Genomic DNA, 20,615 nt, shown 5'->3' with positions numbered 1-20,615 from the left:
GTGTCCTTCTAAAGTCAGGATTCTCCTATTTCCTAGTGTGACCCACTCCTTAATCCAAATTAATTTCGCTGCCTTTTGGTATGCTTCCCAATCAGGGAGTCCAAATCCACCCATATTTCTTTTCCCTTGTAGTATCTTAAATGAGATCCTCGATTTCTTCCCCTCCCATAGAAAGTTTCTAATATATTTGTTCAAATCCAGAAAGAATTTTTTATCTAAAGTCATCAGAATATTTTGAAACAGGAATAAAATTTTAGGTAGGATGTTCATTTTGATTGCTACTATTTTACCAATCAGAGACAATTTTAGCTTTTTCCATCTTTCTAAATCCTGATGTATTTTTTGCAGTAATGGGATATAATTGTCTTCTTTTAATGATGAGAATCTCGTGGTGATCCATATTCCTAGGTAATTTATTTTCTTGACTACCTGTAGGCCTAATAAGTCTTCCACTTCCTTTTTTTGTGTATCTGTCACATTTTTCACTATTATTTTGTTTTTGTTTTTTCCTATTAAGTTTAAGGCCAGCCACTTCTCCATAATTCTGTATTTCCTGTAATAATTTTGGGCCAGTTTCTAATGGATCTTCTATTATGAGGGCTACGTCATCTGCGAAGGCTTGCGTTTTAAATATTTCCTTCCTGATCTTTAATCCTTTGATTTCTTTATTGACTCTGATCTTTCTAAGTAGCACCTCTAGCGCCAAGATAAAGAGTAAGGGGGATAGGGGACATCCCTGCCTCACTCCTTTTTGAATCTGGAATATTTGAGTCTTATCCCCATTCATTAATATGTTCGCCCTCTGTTTGTGATAGATGTTCTCGATCATTTTCCTAAAATTTGTCCCAAATCCCATTAGATTAATTTGATTGATCATAAAGCTCCAATTCAGGTTATCAAACGCCTTTTGGGCGTCAACAAATATTAGTGCCAGCTGCTTTTCAGGATGTTGTTCATAGTACTCTATAATGTTTAGCACTGTTCTCAAATTATCCCTAATTTGTCTCCCTGGAAGGAATCCATTCTGATCTTTGTGAATCCAAGAATTTAAATTTTTTTTGATCTTTTCTTTGTGGCAGCTCCTCAAATACTGGAATACTGCTATTATGTCACTCCTAGTCCTTCTTTTCTCTAGACTTATCATACCGAATTCCTGCAACTGTTCTTCATATGTCTTTGCCTCCAAGCCCTTAATCATCTTAGCTGCTCTTCTTTGTATTTTTTCCAAAGTCTCAACATCTTTTTTGTAATGTGGCGATCAAAACTGGATGCATTATTCCAGGTGTGTCTTACTAAGGATTTGTAAAGTGATACTGGTACTTAATGTGATTTTAATTCTGTGACTCTGTTTATACAGCCAAGGATTGTATTAGCTTTTTTGGCTGATGCTACATACTGCTGGCTCATGTTTAAGTGATCATCCACTAGGATTCAAAGATTCCTCTTACAGTTACTGTTTTTGAGGGAGGGCATTTACCAGGATTCAAACCTAACTTGAAGACACAAATGGATTTTGAATAAATGCCCCAATTATACATGAACCAAATCTTAATTTCATGGGACATATTTTATTTAAAAAGAGTGAATAGTGATGATGGTTAGTCCATATTTTAAGAGAAAATTGAAATGACATTGCAATTTCAAGCAAGTCAAAAAAGTATTAATAAGATTTATTCAACCTATTGGGAGCAGTTTCAAATCCTATCAATCATGCAGCCATCAAGTTGCCTTACAAAGTGGCATGTTTCCCTTCACTGGAGGTTTTCAAATAGAGACTGGATAATTTTCTGCTCAAAATACTTTGAGAACCTTCCCTGATCACATAACTAGACCAGATGTCCTCTGAGATCCCTTCCAACTCTGATTCTACAATCCCTTCCAAATTTATGATTCTATTGACCTACAATAGAATGATAAGCAAGTAGCTTAAATAAAGTCATATATAAATATTTTTCTGTTCAGCTATTATGTAAATAGCAATAACACTTAGACCTATATACTGGTCCACAGTGCTTTACAGCACTCTCTGAATGCTTTACAGTGTCAGCATTTTGTCCAGAACAATCTGGATCCTCATTTTACTGACCTCAGAAGGCTAAGTCAACCTTGAGCTGGTCAGGATTGAACTCCTGGCTGTGGGCAGAGTTAGCCTACAATACTGCATTCTAACCACTGGGTCTTCATTGTTCAGAAAATAAATGAATAAATCTGAGTGCTGAGGTTGTGTTTAGTTCATTTCATGACATTGCTTAAATGCTGTCCTCTCCAAATAAATCTAATAGACTAATAAATGACACCAGCCAAGTATAAAATGATATACTTGGCACCAGCTCAGATGAATACTATGTCAACAAGCTGAGCTTACACAATCTTACTGAGTTCTGTTAAAATTAAAATCCAATTCAAAGATAATTAGTCCCTCTATCCTATGTTCTTTCCAGGTTATTCAGACGATCAGTGCCACTGACAGAGATGACATTACAGAAGGGCGAAGCTTCCATTTTGCTCTAGATGACAACTTTTCTTTGAATCCCAACTTTACATTAAAGGACAATGAAGGTAAATAAAAAACATAACTGACTAAACAGGGCTCTATGTTTGGCTTCAGTGTCTCATTGAACAGAATCACTTTTGCCAATGTGCAAAAACCATAGTCAATCAGGATAACAGTATTTTATAACAAAGGGTGCCATTGTCATTTTTTTTTTTTTTGATTGGCAGGCAAACTATATCCAGTAATTATCTGGGAAAAAATAACCTTGCCGTATTTTCTACTCTTAACTATATATTGTTGTATTTCTCATTTATGCTTCATACAGTTCAAAATATTTTACAGTGATTTGCTGGAACTATGAAGCTTCAATTTCTTAGTTAAAGACATCTGTCCTCATGGCAGATATTAGTGGTTTTATTGTCTCTCTGAAAATAGGGAAAAATATTGCTGCTTATCCTGTTGTATCAGTAGTAAAAGTAAAAACATAAAATTGTAAAATATTACCAGAGTTCATTTTCAGCTGAAAAATCAATTCAGTAAAATGGATATGATTATGATAATGTCTTGTTTTATACTAATCTAAGAAACTAAATGACTATTTGTTGGTAGATGCACTTTAATAGAATATCATAGTAGAAACTAAATCCTTTCCCACCAAGGTTTAGAAAGGCAATTCTTACATTGAAGGCAATGTAAGAATTTCATAAATGGGATATGTCATATTTGGCCCTTAAATTTGTCTATTTTAAATGTATTATGTTTCTGATTTGTTCAATAACAATTTTCTTGTTGCATAAACTTCTATAAAATGTTCATGCTTCTAGGAAAACAACATGACCTTCTACAAATCAATATGTCAAGTAGCAGCTAACAACCTTGGCTGAACTTAGAAGCTAAGCAACAGCAACCTTTGTTAGGAATTGAATGGGGAATCACCTGGGAACTTCCAGGAATATTGGCTGAATTGTAATTTTTATTTTTATTTTTTAAATGGAAATTTATAAACATCCTAGAAGAAAGCAGGGTAATACTGCTAGAAAATTACATAAATGCAGTCTCTAGCAGCTGGAACAGTAGTGGGTTGCAAAACCCATCACTACTGGTTCGCTCATGCATGTGTGCATGCTCGTGCATGCGCAATGCTTCTGCGCATGTCAGAAGCATCTGGCGTGGGTGGACAGAGCCTCCCGCTGCCACCACTACCAGTTTGCTGATCCGGGCAGAACCAGTAGCAACCCACCACTAGCCCGGAAGTACCGTAATATCTGGACATCCTTGGTTGTTCTGTAAAAGTTAAGTAAGCTTGGATCTTATTATTAGATGGAGAAATGACAACCGAGAAATTTCAGGGCTTAGATTAGACTGAGTAATCAAAACAATCAAAGAAACCAACCAACACCATACTGGAGAAGATAATGTAATCCATTTCCATTTTTGGATGTGAACATTCCATGAACATTAAGAAACTAATGCAACAATAAGACTTTAACTTTTGAAACAAGAACGTTATTGCATTTATGGTGGGTAGCCAAACAGGAGATATTTGCAATTAAACACAAAAGGGTACATGAGATTTGTGGTTGTATTTTGCTATAGTATTGTTTGTGTGCTTGCTTTGTTTCTTTGAATCCATGTTTTTGCCATAGTTTTAGACTCTTTGGGGTGAGAGCCAATTAGCCTTAAAAATGTTGCTGACATGTTGAGAAGCTGACATGTGAAATGGGAAATTTAAAAGGTTTCCCCTTCAGAGGAATGTACTGGAGGAAACAATTGAAAAGCATACGGATAGAGAGAAGTGGAAAGAATTCAAGGAATTAGCTTCTTTTACTTTATTAGGAATTCACTGTTGTTGCCCTTGCTATTTAATTCTGACCCCTTTGTTCTTCAGTAATGCAATCTTCTTGGCCTTGAAGAGGCCTCTCAGCAAGTACAAAATATATTAGATTTCCATTTCTTAGGGCAGAGAGAAATGTCCACTGTCAAAGGGGGCAATTGGATCTTCTAAGATGCCTTCCAGCCCCTGTGGAAACCTCAAAGCTCATGATTTTCCAATTTCCAAAACCAGACCGCAATTCGGGAGGCATTTCATGTGCATTGCAGAAAAATGGGATTTGCAGTCCTCAAATATTTTTTAACCTGTAGAAAAAGGTGACCTAGTTTTAGACCTGGTTCCAGTGTGAGCAGAAGTGAGGAAAGTCTGAAACAAGACATGTTCCACTTCTCTCACTTTTATCCTGTTGACATAACCCAACTCTACCTCTAATTTCAGAACAACTCTCTGTTTGTTTATTTGTTTGTTTGTTTATTTATTTATTTAGAAAGGAAAAGAGATTAAAAACTACAGAGACGTGACAAAATGCAAATATTACATGGGAGAGTTTGTAGAATAATGTAAGATTTTTTTACATTTTTTTAGAGTAGAAACTATTCCATTATTTTAAAAAACATGTCACTTTTGTCCTTGCACAGCAGCTTGGATTAAAACAAATATAAAGATGCTTTCTTGGCAATTTAACATGTTTTCGGATTTTCAAAACACTTACATCTAATATTAGTAAAAATCAAATGTTAGATCCACTGAGATCTGTATAACGAAAAATACAGTTAAAGAGTTTGAAACCCTTATTTTAAGGAAACCCTAATGTCAGCTGTGATAGCAACCCATATATGGAATTGGAGTCCATAAGCAATTTACAGCTCATTTTGTAGGTATATAAGATTTAGTAATCAATACCTACCACCACCATGATCCAAAAATTTGTAGAAAATGAAAGCTACTCATTTGTGGGTAGCAGTCATTTACTTTTCCTCAAATGTCTTTTTGAACAGCTGTCTTTTTATAGCTCTCTGTAAAGGTAGTAAGGAGGGCATAGTCTAGATATCCAAGGTTTACTGCATTTTTTGGAGAATACGATGCATCAGAGTATAAGACTCACCTTAGTTTTTGGGGAGGAAAATAAGAAAAAAGCTGATTGGCAGGTGGATTGGCCTCTCAGAATACTCCCAAACAGCTGTTCCCAGAGATGAATTTTAGCAACAGGTTTGTTGGTTGTGAGCTCTGTGCCTTGCTTTTTCTTTTCTTTTCTTTTTTTTCCCCTGCTTCTGAAAGCCTCCAAAGCAGAGCTTCAGAAAAAAAGGCTCTGAAGCTCTGTTTCTGTTTCTGTTTGGAGGCTTTTTTTCTGAAGCTTTGTTTCTTTTCTTTTCTTTTTTTTCAGCCTCTGAAACCTCCATTTGAGAAGCTGGGCAGGGCTACATTTGGAGTATAAGACACACCCAGATTATCACCCTCTTTTTTTGGGTGGGGGGGGGGAAGGTGTGTTTTATACTCTGAAAAATACGGTAGTTCTTCCAATGTTGGAAGTTGGGCGCATCACTGAGAAGTCTTAAGACTGGATTCACTGAAGGTAGCATTTGCTCAGTAGCAGCACTGTCCACAAGCCTTTCTCCCCCCAATTCTTACTGTACAGAGATATTCAGTTTGTAGAAAATTGTTACAGAATAACAGAATTTGGAAGCAAATTTGAAACAGGTACTATCTTCTCCATTCAATGTGATGATAGATGTCTTTTTCTTTGAATTCTCACTACTCCCTTTACTTTGCTCAGTTCATTCAACAGTTAAAAAGTCATTTGGGTAGCTATTTGTAGATGCCTTGGAGGAAATATTCAGGAAACATTCAGAAACCATTACTGGAATTAGAAGACAGAAACCTTCCTTTAGCCATGAAAAAGGAGATAGGAAGATGATCAGGTTGGCCCTGTCTAACTCAGTAGAGTATAAGAATGAGGGAAGGTAAAGTACAAACCAATTTGCAAAATTCTGTTCCTATAGTCTGTCTCAATAAAGTATTGTTATTGTCTTCCTATGCAATTCGTTTCTTGATCTGGTCAACCTTGTAGTGTTATAAATGCTTGAGACAAAATGGAATAGTACAGAAAATGGTTTTCACTTTACACAATAACTGTTTGAATCTCTAACCCATGTCACACTGAGAAACAATGAACGTTTATTTGCTTGAAAGAATGTTGGGAAGAAGATCACAAGGAAACTCATTCTCTGGGACCAAGAAAGAATTGCCATTTCTTATTTAAGCAATATTATATAGACTTAAACATACACTGATATTATTTTTATAGCAACTTAGACTAGTTAACATAATTCCAATTGATTCTTGAGAACAACTCTTGTATTATTTAGAAAAATAAGTATATTCTTTTGCATTAGCATTTTTGTGTCTCCATATATAGTACCTATCTGTTTTAAATTGTCCACCATAGCAAAAAGAACTTTTGGTAATTTCCTATGTGTTGTCTTAAAATCTTTCTTGAAACTTCTGTCCTTTGGGGGCAAATTATATCATTCCAGTAACCCATTAAACACTAATTTTCCTATGGTAAATCCATTAATATATCCATAAATCCTTTGAAAAAGGTAACTATGTCTTCATTTGGTGCATAAATTCCTATTATGAAAGTGTTGGCCCTTTGAGTTGTAATTGGGAGTTTATGTGCAAAACAATTCTATTTCCCATTTTAATTCCCACTGAAATAAATTCTTTACCCTAATTTTTGCAAATCAAATGTTTGATATTTCCTTGCATCTTGTTTCATTTTTAAAATAGTGAAATCATTTTCTTTTAAAAGAATCATTTGCTTTATTTATATTCCTCACTAAGCATTTATAATCCATATTTATGCCAAAAATTTAGAAAAATCAATCACTGAAGCACCTAGCATGTTGGTCTCCTCCTCAGTTTCTTGTTTGTAGCTGCTCAGAGTCAAGTGACTATGCCTTTTTTATATTGTAAATCTAAAATAATATTTCATTACAGGTGTATATTTAATGACTTGACTTTAGATCGTGGTATCTAAGTAACAAGTGCTTGACTTTGTTCCCACAGGATTACATTTTTACATATATGTTGACAGTATATAATCATCCGTACATTCCTAAGAGAATGTTCGTAGAATCAGAGTATGAAAAATAGATTTTACTGATGTGCTAAATGCTTTAAATTTGATTAGCTGAAATGCCTTATTTCAAACTGTTTCAAGTTGGAAAAAGCTATTTTGTATTCCAGCCGGGCTTTTTCAGATACTTTGAAAAGTTTTAAGATCAAAATAATATCCAAAGTAACCAAAAACATCCATTTCAAATTGAAATAACTGTTTTAAACTTGATAACAGACATTTTAAAATGATGCATAACCATTCCTTTTGGGTAAAGCACAGGGAGTGATTACCAAAGCAAAGACAGACAGATGATAGATAGATTATAACTAGATATGAATATTTGGGAGGAAATATATCAGCAGAAGAAAAAGAGAATCAAGTGAATAAACAAAGGATTTTCTAGTATTCCAATAAATGACTAAAACAACCAAATATGCTACATCATATAGAAACATTTAAAATCACCATTAAACTTTATCTGGAATACCAATATCAAGAGCAACATATAACAAAGTATGAATCATAAAATGAAATAAGGAATTGTGTTAAATTCTTTTTTTTAAGAATAAAAAGAAAGTATTAACTATTGATAAAAATCAATAAAAAATAAAAGTATTAAGAAATTATTTGCTTACAAATTATACTTTCCCATCCTATTCAAACTAATTCTAACTAATTAATTGAAAACAATATAATAGTATGTGTATTTTTATTATACTATTATAATAAGTAAGCATTAGGTATTGTTTCTGGTTTCTTGTTACACAGCAAGGCAAATATTGCCATTTAGAGTAGAGAAAAGAAAAACAACCAGATTGACAGATTTATCTTGGTAAAATTGACAACTAATCCATAGAATTTGAGTACTTATCCAGGATTCAGTAGTGTTAATCTATATACTACTAAAACTCTCATGTCTTTTTGATACTTTGTAACCATAATTGGGTGAAACTCTGCATCAGAATAACAGAATTGGAAGGGACCTTGGAGGTCTTCTAGTCCAACCCCTGCCCAGGCAGGAAACTCTATACTATTTCAGATAAATGTTATCCAATCTCTTCTTAAAAACTTCCAGTATTGGAGCACTCACAACTTTTAGAGGCAAGTTGTTCCATTTATTAATTGTTCTAATTGTCAGGAAAGTTCTCCTTAGTTCTAGATTGGTTCTCTCTTTGATTAATCTCCATCCATTGCTTTTTGTCTTGCCCTCAGGTGCTTTGGAGAATAGCTTGCTCCCTCTTCTTTGTGGCAACTGCTGAGATATCTGAACACTGCTATCATGTCACCCCAGTTCTTCTTTTCATTAAACTTAATATACCCATTTCCTGCAACCATTCTTCATATATTTTAGCTTCTAGTCAGAGCGCAAAACTTTTTCAACAAAGAAACTTCAAATGGGGTAATTTACAGAATGCCATGGCCCATTACTACCAAGAGAATGAAATTTGGGTGGGGGGGGGAAGCATGGTTGCTTCAGTGCCACCATTGCACTGTCACAGTCAGCCATGTTTACTGTATATGTTCTTCTTTCCCTGGCATGTTCCCACAAGTCACTATGGAACCAAGAAAAAAAAATTGCACACTCCCTTGTTCTGTCCCCCACTGCTTCTAGGAAGGGAAGGGAAGGGAAGGGAAGGGAAGGGAAGGGAAGGGAAGGGAAGGGAAGGCAAGGGAAGGGAAGGGAAGGGAAGGAAGGAAGGAAGGAAGGAAGGAAGGAAGGAAGGAAGGAAGGAAGGAAGGAAGGAAGGAAGGAAGGAAGGAAGGAAGGAAGGAAGGAAGGGGAAGATAGTATCTCATTGGAAAAACCTCAAAGTTTTCATATGGACAAAACAAAATCACTACAACTTTTCACTTTAAAGTGTGTTCCCCTCCATTAGACTAACACTAATAACGAACTGTATGGTGCAAGAATAATCATGGATAATAAGCATATATTTTTCAAGTATATTTGAAAGTACTGTTGCAACTATTCTAAAAGAAATCTTAATGTGGGGTAAAGATCTTGCACTCAAACATACTGGTTTTCCTCATATTTGACTCTCCTGTGAGACAATGGTTTTAATTTTTATTATTAGAGACAGAAAAACTATCTGGGTGCAAATCAATAAATTTTCTATGCATGGCAGATATTATAATTTTTCACTTCTGACAGTCCGTTGGGATACTCTGGTATGTCAGCTATAGTGAGAAACATTTCTAGCTTCATGTGAATACATACATATATAACATGAGAAGACATCAGAAAACATACACACACACACACACACACACACACATATATTTGTTTTCTCAGGTTTTCGCGGGTGTTTGTATGTAGGTCTTTGGTTATTCGGGTCTTCTCCCACGTAAAATTGGAAATGTCTTGGCGACGTTTTGACGAAGTCTCATTCGTCATCTTCAGGCTGGTATTCTCGGCTTCGTGCTTCCAGGAGCAATGTGAGATCGCAGTTGTCTCTTCCTTTTAACTGCTAGTGGGGGTGTGAGCTGGTTAGGTGGGAACTTGGCTGTGTTCTGATTGGGTGGAGGTTTGTTCTGATTGGTTAGGGGCTTGGCTGTGCTCTGATTAGATGGGGGGTTGGTTGTGCTCTGATTGGCTGGGGGTGTGTTCTGTTTGGGTGGGGGCTTGGTTGTGCTCAGCTTAGTCTGAGTTGCAGGGGGATTTGAGCTGGTGAGCTGTGTTGTTGTTGTTTGGCTTCGTGTTTGTGGCCGTGCGAGCTCTTCATGGTGGGTGTCAGTCTGCTTCATGTATGGATTGGAGGGGTTTAAAGTGGCTAATGATGCAGCTGCGGTCTGGCTTCTGGTCCTTTGTCATGGCTCATTATCAGTGTGGGTTTGAGTCTGCTTTCTGCATGGATGTGTGGTGGTGACATCCTGTGTGGCTCTCGTGAGTGTGGGTCTGGTGTCATTCGTCGTGTTAGGGACTCGTTTGTCAATAAGGGCTAGAGGAACCTGGCTAGAGGAAAAACACACATAAACCCTACGAAGAAGTAAGAAAATAGATACTATACCTTTACAGGGAGGATACATAAGATGTGGGTGTGGCCTACTGATGAAAGCAAACGAGCTGGAAATAGATCTATATAGGTCTCCCACCTAGCAGGAAGAGCTTGCTGGCAGCTAGAAAAGAAAAAAGCCCAGAATCGAGTGGATGTGATTATACTGAGCTGGGGCTGCCGAAAAACCTTGGTTACGTAGGGAAAACCTGGCTAGAGGAAAAACACACATAAACCCTACGAAGAAGTAAGAATATATATATATGTGTGTGTGTGTGTGTGTGTGTGTGTGTGTGTGTGTGTGTGTATGTATATGTATATGTATATGTATATGTATATGTATATGTATATGTATATGTATATGTATAAGTATACAGTTAATATCTCGGGTTTCTTCCCGTGTAATTGTAAACATATCCTTAAAAGGGTAGTAGCGACGTTTCGACGAAATCGCATTCGTCATCTTCTGGCTGAAGTTCTCGGTTTGGTGCTTATGGGCAAATAAGTCTCTACTACCCTTTTAAGGATATGTTTACAATTACACGGGAAGAAACCCGAGATTTTAACTGTACACACATATATACCCATGAAAACTTACATATAGATAGATAGATAGATAGATAGATAGATAGATAGATAGATAGATAGATAGATAAATAGATAGATAGATAGATACATACATACATACATACATACATACATACATACATACATAAACACATTTCTGTGGCAAAGTATATTTTTATAATTAAATATTAAAGTTTAATTTCTGAAACCTGAATACATGCTACAATCTCTTTATGCACCAATTTGGGTTTTCTATTTCCATTGCAGCAAGCTTTAACAGATTTAATGTCTCAGTTGGGGCTTATATATATATTAATTATTGCCTTAAAACTGCCACTGGGAATCCAGATGGTAGAGGAGGTTCTTTTTAAAAAAATATGGTAGTTCTATTTAATTTCACCTGTTATTGAGGATTGCTATAATTGAAGAAAAATAAAATTATAGAGTGCTCAGTAGTTTTCAGGATTTTGATTTGTGCATAGTAATGTTATTTGCAAAAGTCTTCCTTCATTCTCTTCCCAGTAAAAATATTGCCCAAAGCCTGTTTTAAATGACAGTCTTTCAGGATTCCTACACTTAATGCACTTCTATATTTGTGAATTTTATTTTTACTATTATGCTACAAATTGCTTTTTACAAAAGCATCTTTCCATATTTGTGGATTTTGTTCCTTTCCTTCAGCCAGCTTGGCCTTTCATCTTTGAAATATAATTTTCTCTCTCTCCTTTTATCTCCTTTTTCATTTGCACCTGTGCTCACATTTCGATTCTCTTTCAACCCTCTTCTCTTTACAGGTAATCTTTTGAGGGTGTTTTTTTTTTTCCTATGCTTCTCATGATTTTTTTTTTTTAAAAAATGTATGTGTGTGTGTGTGCATGTGAATTTGAATTTGAATCTTCTTCCAGTCATCAAATAAGCCTCTCTCTCATTCTCTCTTTTTTTTTTTTTTGAGTGTGCAGTTTGGTGAAAGGCACTTTAGTCAAACACATAAGAGTGCACATTGTTTGTTATGAAGTTGATTGTGTTCTTCTGACCAATTTAAACGAGAAAGCTTTGATGTCTTAACTCAAGCAAAGTCCTGTTGATAAAAGCAGATGGAATCACTCAGTCTGCTTCCTTTCTCAGTCACTCTTGTCTTTTCAAAGTCCCTTGGTAAAACACATGGGGAAAATTACAAGTCTTTATATTGTATTTTTAAAATACCTTTGCACATCAGACATTAGAATCATATAGAATCCTAATATGGCCAGGTGAATCAAACCAGGAGTGAAATGCTACCAGTTCGCACTGGTTCAAGTGAACTGGTAGTGGCGGCAGCGTGTGGTTCGGAGAACTGTAGCAGCGGCAGCGTGAGGCTCTGCCCACCCACCCAGACATCGTTACTTCCTGGTTTTAACTAGGAAGTAACCTGTTTTTGACCCTCTGCACATGCGCAGAAGGCTTTGTGCATGTGCAGAGGGTCCAAAATTGCACATGGCGTGTGCACAAATGAAGCGAGTGCACACAGGCGGAGTGCGCACTTCCAAACCGATAGGGAAGATAAGTAGATTTCACCCCTGAATCAAACCAAAGACCAAGCTACCTAGCATATATTTTTTCATAAGAGCTAACCAAATATTAGAAGAAAATCACCAATATATCAAAAAGGCAGTTGCATACTCCTGTTGCTTCCCTGGATGTGATCTGGAGAAGCATCCACCTTGGAAGCACGTAGGAGAAGGAATGGCAGAACCTGGAGATGGAGTTAAAAGAGGGATCAGTCTAGAATCCTTATGTAGCCATAAGCAGACTAAGTCCTACCCCCCTGGAATTCCATTCACCCTTATCTAACTCCAAGCAGGTGCTAACCATTAGTTGAGAAGATTTCTATGCATAGGTATTTTAGCAATAAATCAATTCAACCCTGAGCTACAATAAATACAATAAACCAGTTCTACCCTGAGCTACAAATACTCTGTTCTGTTAGTACCAATAAATCAGTTTAATTGGCTTTTCAGAGTGGACCTGTTTTTTCACACTGACAAAATATAATTGTATTTTTTTCCTGATGTGAATCACAGAGAGAGAAGCAGGTGGGAACACGAGTGAGCCATTATGGATATTAGCTTCTGATAACCACAACTTGTCTAATCACCTTTCACAGCCTCCATCACATCCTACCGTAGGCAAAAAATACAATTTAACCAGGGGCCATGTGGTTACATTTTGCTTCTCCTGAAATTTCCATCCTTCATTGTCACTGGATGAACTTCAGGTTCTAGGAATAAACAAGAGGAAGAATCCACCCCCCTCTGTCTACTTTGTTCTTCTTATAGAGAATTTATGAAGCTGTGTCATTGCCATACAATTTTCCTATTTATTTTTTTTTCTAAATGAAATATTCATAAGAAAGATAATCTAGCTGAAGATTTTTTTTCCCCCCTTTAGTATGCTTTTTCTCCAGACTCCCAATATTTGTACAGTTATTATTCGCTCTTGAAAGGATTATTATCAAGCTTGAAGAGCTGCAGAAAAGGGCAATCAAAATGGTCAGGGGACTGGAGCTGTTCTTTTGTGGAATAGACAATTGTATTGGGGGATTTATTCTATTTTATTTTGTTCTGTTCTATTGTATTGTATTATTTTGCGGAGGGAATGAGTAAGAAGAGACAGAACAAAGGGTTTATATAATGAAGTGGTATGAAAAAAATAAAACAAATGAGTTTTTTTTTAATGAATTTGTTAAAGTCCTCAAATGGACTTTTCTTTTTGCAAAACTGCTGCATGCTTGATCATAGGTTGAAAAAAATACATATGATTCCATGCTTGACAAAGATATCAATTCATTTAAATGTTTAAATGCTTCTTAATCAATCTGTATTTAAAATTCCTGGTTTCCTATATAAAGATATTTTAAGCAGTTGTTTACAACAGTAGAGTCATGTGTATCACATAATTAGAACTTAACAAACTCTTCCAACAGATGTGCCTTTATTTTTAAAAAACAAAATGTGAGCTATGTCTGTGAATAGATTTATCCAATAACTGCTGTGGGCCATAAAATTTGACTTCTAAAAGTTAGATTTTTTTTCTAAGTTTTTATTTATACCTGAATTCACCTCAATGGCATTAATATGTATTAGTGTGTTTTATATGTTTCAAATTTATGTTTTTGTAAAAATCTTGATTTTAATTAGGCTTTTTTCTTAGCTACGTTGTGTTAGTACAGAATGAAAATTGGATTAAAGTATTTTAAATAATATAACAAAAAAAAACTATTTATTCCCACACAATTTTCCTGACTCTGCTTTCTATTCATTTTTAGCATTATTTTTCTAAAAAAAAAAAAACAAAAAAAAACCCACCCCATTGTTCACCAATGATGAACAATGTATTTCACAGTATTTTAGATTTAGAAATCAGGTTGCATGCTACATCATACTGTGATTTTTTTACTTCTAATAAATGTGTTTAAAATACAGCCCTTTCATTCGAGAATTGTTTAATACTGCATCTATAAACTAGTGGAGAATGATCTGTCCATTCATCAAAGTGTATATTTAACCAGTTGTTGACTTCTTTAGCACCCGAAAGTGACAAAGAGATAGCCATTTGAACACACAAAAAAAAAAAAAAAATCAGAGAAAAGCTAAAGAGCTAGAGCTGTGTTGATTTTCTTCTTCTCAAAAGCTAGATTTTATCTAGATCCAATTTTCAGTGAATGAAACAGCTATTTATTTATTTATTTATTTATTTATTGGTTTGATTTACATGCCGCCCTTCTCCGGAGACTGTAGTCTCCTCCGTCATCATGGTTTGTGCTAAGAATCAACACTTAAGTTAAACTTTATTTCACCTAATCAGAGGAGTGGAAGAGATTTCCATGTGTGGGTATATTGGTATGTGCATTAGAAGACACCCTATATACTTATTATAAGTAGTATGTATCGGGGTGAAATGCTACCGGTTCGCACCGGTTCAGGTGAACCGGTAGTGGTGGTGGCGGGTGGTTTGGAGAACCGCTGGTGGCGGCAGCACGAGGTTCTGCCCACCTGCCCAGATGTCATTACTTCCTGGTTTTAACCAGGAAGTAACCTGTTTTTCACCCTCTGTGCATGCACAGAGGCTTTGCACATGCGCAGAGGGTCCAAAATTGCATGTGATGCACGCGTGCACTTCCAAACCGGAAGGGAAGGTAAGTAGATTTCACCCCTGCTATGTATGTATTATATGACATAAATTGTGCTTGGTTATTTACAAACAGTTCTTCTTTTTTAATGTATTATTTCAATTTACATCATTGTAAATGACAATCAGAGCATCCCCACAGTCACATGATCAGATTTGGGTGATTCAAAAAATGACCCAAAACAGACCATAAGGCTCTCATATCCAAATAGTTCCAGAGTTTATTATAGTGTGTTACTAAGAGTTACCAGGATATTCACCAGAAGTTGAAAATGAAAAAAATATAACAAAAGATAAAACATATTCTAAGTAGGTTTGTATCATCTTTGTTAATACTACTTTGATCTCACCCTTTCTCCTATAGATAATACAGCCAGCATCCTGACCCGAAGGAGAAGATTTAGTCGGACTATCCAGGATGTATATTACCTTCCTATTGTCATCTCTGATGGAGGGGTCCCATCTCTCAGCAGTAGCGCCACTCTTGTCATACGGGTATGTGCATGTGAAAGAGATGGTCGTGTGCGGACCTGCCATGCAGAAGCTTTCCTCTCCTCTGCAGGATTGAGTACAGGAGCATTAATTGCCATCCTGCTTTGTGTTGTCATTCTCCTGGGTAAGTCTTAGTTTCTTTTCTGGAAGCTTCAGATAATCCCAACAGCAATGTGAGTTGCAGTACTGAACCAGGAACTGCAAGAGCCAGTGTGATGTAGTGGTTAAGGTCCTGGACTAGGCGTAGGGAAACCCAGGGTTTAATCCTACCCAGGCATGGAAATCTTGGGCCAGTCACTCCCTCTCAACCCTTTTCAGCATCAGACTCCGCAACTGATAATCAAAATCCTTCCTTAACAGGTTCCATAAAACAGCTAGGTCAGCGTGGTGCAACAATAAAGAAAATCTGCAACCATGTGAGGCAAACACTAAGAAAAATAACGACTGAACTAGGAATTGTTTCTGATAAGCAGTAGCTAGAAATACAGGGTTCTGGCTTAAAAATGAATAATTCCAAGCTTGAACTAAATTGATAGGACAGGGAAATCTTGAAAGCAAATGGCTGAGCTTCTGGAATCCAGCGGAATTAATTTTGCAGAGGTCAGTAAGTAATTAGCATTATTGATCCACCAGGTAAGATTTCAGGAAACCACCAACTCAGGTTGCAGGCTAATACACTCAGGGAAAAAGAGATGAAGAGAGTCTTTTTGAAATGGATCCCCCTGCCAGAAGAAAGAAAGGGAGAATAAAAAAGCCATTTGCTAATTATCTCTCTGTGGGATGAGCTGATAACAGTCAAAGGCTCATCAAGAGGAGCAAGGGATAGATGAAGCAAGGAGATCATTTCATTACTTAAATGTCCTTGGAAATGCTTTTTTCTCAGAACACTTTATGAGTTTACATACTTAGACTCGTTTGAATACTATCCATTAGCTAATATTCTCAATTGGTTGAATTTCACACTATCTGTCCATTCATCCATTCACCCAAATTCACTCAGTTGAGAATATATATGTATATAATGACTATATACCCCCTTTCTTAATTGCATACAATTAAGTCAATACATCTAATGTTCATCCTCAGCTGCCAGGCCTCAGAATTTAGGCACCATACTGGCTGTTACGCTTGAGAGTTATTGTTTCAACAGCTCTAGAATGGTTGAGCAGGGCTGCTTTATTAAAATGCAGAAATAATTCAGTGTATGTTTCTCAAATGGCTCCAATACATTAACAACCTTGTTTCTCTTCTACACAGATCAGTGGTGGGTTGCTCCCGGTTTGAACCGGTTCGCAAGAACCAATAGTAAAAATTTGTAGTAGTTTGGAGAACCGGTAATAACATTGGCTGGCCACGCCCCCGAACCGATCCCCAGCCTGGTCACCGCTCGCTTACCCCACCCACCTCATCAGAGGCTTTTTTTTTTTTTTTTACTTTTAAAAGCATTATTCTACAACCTCTTCGGTTGAAAAAAATGCTTTTAAAAGTAAAAAAAAAAAAGCCTCTGATGATCCAGCGGCCCAGCTGGGATCATCAGAGGCTTCTGAAAGCATTTTTTCTTCAACCTTTTCAGCTGAAGAGGTGGTAGGAAAAAAAATGCCTTTAAAAGCCTTTGGCGATCCCTGCTGAGTTGCCTGATCGTCAGAGGCTCCTGAAAGCATTTTTTTCTGCAACCTCTTAAGGTTGAGGACCAGTAGTAAACCTCTTAAGAACCAGTAGTAAAAAATTTTAGAACCCACCCCTGACGCAGATGTCTTAAATTCTAGTACTGTGTTTGGAGATTTCTGATTAAAAATAAATAGATGATTTTCATAGTCTCCTGTGATACTGAAATCCTTTTCTCCTACTCTGCCCAATATGGGTGCTAATGTGGGAGTTTGGGATCTATAAAGTCTAAAGCACTGTTTCTTAATCTTAGCCACTTTAAGATGTACAGACTTGCTGGCTGGGGAATTCTGGGAGTTGAAGTCCACACATCTTAAAGTGGCTAAGAGTGAGAAGCATTGGTCTAAGGCAGGGGGGTCAAACTCACATAGTCAAGGTGGCATCATATGATGTATTGGGACTTTTTTCCCCTTCGCTAAACCAGGCATGGGTGTGGCCAGCGTGTGACACATCTGGCCCGTGGGCCGGGAGTTTGACAGCCCTGATCTAAGGAGCCTGCCATGCTTGCTTTCCAGTTTTGGGATTTGAGGGTACTAATAATAATCTTTTACTCAATGTTTAAAGTTGTGAAGATAAAGCTTTTCCATAATGTGAACTGTTATCAAGCTATTAACACACAACTCACACATTATTAGAGTGATTAGAGGCAAATGGTATAAATATGCATGTGGACATGCCAATATCACATATAAGATGCAAATATTCTCTGTTACAAGCAAAATGCAAGCATAAATCTATGAGTTCATTTTTCCTGTCAGCCACAAACTTTAATTTCTAGGAATGTAATCATCGTAGTACGTTCATAAATCAAGGCATTTCTACGTTGGTTGAAGGGGATGGGTTTGTTTTTTTACATCTGTGGGTCTTCTTGTACTACTGTAATAGATCAGTAAAAGGAAATTATTACATTTTTTTCTTGAGAAATATTATAGCATCTTATCTTTACCTGTATTTATTATTATGGCTCAAATAGCCCAACTCTGGCCCAGAAATTGAATATCTAATTCCAGAACATATTTGGCTATTTTGTGATCATATTAACTGATAGGAAAATATTATTTTATCTTAGAGTTATAATTACCTTAAAGAGCAAGTTACATTAATGTACTAGTAAGGAACAGATTAGTTTCAGCCTAGTTAATGGATAAAGTAATAAATAACTCTGTCAAAAAAAAGAAAAGAAAAGAAAACAGCTAAAATGCATATAACATTAGATAACTCTGCCAAAATGCAGCTAATCAGTCAACTAGAAAGAGTTACCAATTGGCAGCCCTACTAATATCCTATTTTGAATTTTTCTTATCAGCAATAGTGGTCCTGTTCATCACATTAAAACGCAGCAAAAAGGAGCCTCTGGTCATTTCAGAGGAGGATGTCCGAGAAAATGTTGTCACTTATGATGATGAGGGTGGAGGTGAGGAGGATACTGAAGCTTTTGACATTACCGCTCTGCGGAACCCATCTGCTGCTGAAGAATTGAAATTCCGGAGGGATGTTCGTCCTGAGATGAAGCCTGCAACCAAACATCCCACTTCATGTCATCTTGACAACATAGATGTTCATGAATTTATTAAGCAAAGGCTGGCTGAAGCAGACCTTGATCCAAGTGTGCCCCCATATGATTCTTTACAGACATATGCATATGAAGGTCAAAGGTCAGAAGCCGGATCTATCAGCTCTTTGGATTCAGCTACTACACATTCTGACCAGGATTATAATTATCTTGGTGACTGGGGACCAGAGTTCAAGAAGCTAGCCGAACTTTATGGAGAAAAAGAATCTGAAAGAACAACTTAATTATCTTGATCATTCCCCAAATATGGAACATTTTAGATCTCCGAGCAACTTGGAAGCGTAATGACAACAATGGCTGAATATCAATATCCTCAAGATGTACACAGTTACTGTAGAAATAAGTGCCCTTTTCTGATTTGAAATGGGGTTCTTCAATTGAAGAAAGTCAAATTTTGAGGGAAAAAAGTACCCTTCCATCCCCAAGAAAAGTTTGTCACTTTGTGTATATTTTTCATTGCTCAATAAAGTCCGTGGTGCAGTAATAGTAACAATATTTTAAGTAAACCAAGCAATGCCAACAACATGCTTATAATTTCCTCAAAATATATCAGAATTGCAATGAGTCAACAGAGGGCCTACTTACAGGAAGAACTAATTCTATTTGGTTGGTTGTGGCATTACATAATTATCTCTGTTTGTAAGCTTAGAGGCTATTGGGTAATTTAATGGGGGCAAAGTAATTTTCTCCTGTTTTATTCAATCCAAGGTATTTTATTTCTTTCATAAGGGGACACTCTAATTATCTAGGCAACTGATAGATAACATTCAAGATTAATAACATTTAGCTGATTTCTTTTTTAAAAATCCTACTGTTAGTGAATGCCACATTTCTGCAAGCCACCTCTAATCTTTCTATCCTGGAAAGGTAATGAAGCAAGCCAGAGGTGGGTTTCAGCAGGTTGTGACCAGTTCTGGAGAACTGGTAGCAGAAATTTTGAGAGTTCAGAGAACCGGTAGTAAAAATTCTGACTGGCCCCACCCACATCTGTTCTCTGCCTCCCAAGTCCCAGCTGATCGGGAGGAAATGGAGATTTTACAGTATCCTTCCCTTGCCACACCCACCAAGCCACACCCACCAAGCCATACCACACCCACCAAGCCACGCCCACAGAACCGGTAGTAAAAAAAAAAATTAACTCACCACTGAAGCAAGCATTAAATTGCTACTTATTTAAACTTATAATCTTCCCCCCTCTTAAGCATTTCTGACTGATAACATGCTTCCATTTTGTAGTTATTTTGCCTTTTTTAAAAAAGCCAGATATATATTTTTTTCTTTCACTTAAGGGAACAGCGTATAGTTTCCTTCTGCAATGGAAATGAATAGTATACCTTTTGTTTACAGAAAATGTATTACATGTTAAGCTATGCAATGGCTTATATTGTCTTATTTTTATTTGGATTGGCAAATATATAGATGAGAGATCTCTCATCAATTATATCCCGATGTAAGTAAACATGCTTTGATATATTGGGATTTCCATATATTTTCACATAGAGAACAGAGTAAATTTTCTCAAACTGGTCTTTTCAGGATGCTATCGTTTTTAATTCAAATGAACCTAGACAGGGTAGGATGGATGGGGATTTTACTCTGAAAAATGTAAAATGGGGAAGACTGGTATACTTTATTATCTAAACATCTCAGGTGGAATGACCAGAAATGACCTGAAAGCACATGCTGTAAATCTTATTGCTAAGTTGGTCAAC

At 36.5% G+C, this 20,615-nt stretch overlaps 1 protein-coding gene across 10 annotated transcripts in view; it reads left to right on the top strand.

Annotated features, from left to right (window-relative positions):
* Positions 1-19,387, top strand: part of CDH18 (cadherin 18) — a 656,995-nt gene extending 637,608 nt beyond the window's left edge. For all 10 annotated transcript variants that reach the window (XM_087890242.1, XM_087890248.1, XM_087890243.1 and 7 more), the window contains 3 exons: positions 2,442-2,559; positions 15,538-15,789; positions 18,637-19,387. In XM_087890242.1, the coding sequence (XP_087746368.1) occupies positions 2,442-2,559; positions 15,538-15,789; positions 18,637-19,127 (861 nt within the window). In that variant the 3' untranslated portion in view covers positions 19,128-19,387. The remainder of the gene's footprint in view (positions 1-2,441; positions 2,560-15,537; positions 15,790-18,636) is intronic.
* The last annotated feature ends 1,228 nt before the right edge of the window (positions 19,388-20,615 follow it).

This window comes from Pantherophis guttatus, chromosome 3 (genome assembly GCF_059756535.1).
Source record: "Pantherophis guttatus breed Tessera chromosome 3, ASM5975653v1, whole genome shotgun sequence".
Taxonomy (NCBI): Eukaryota; Metazoa; Chordata; class Lepidosauria; order Squamata; family Colubridae; genus Pantherophis; species Pantherophis guttatus.
This window is presented reverse-complemented; position numbering and strand designations above follow the sequence as displayed.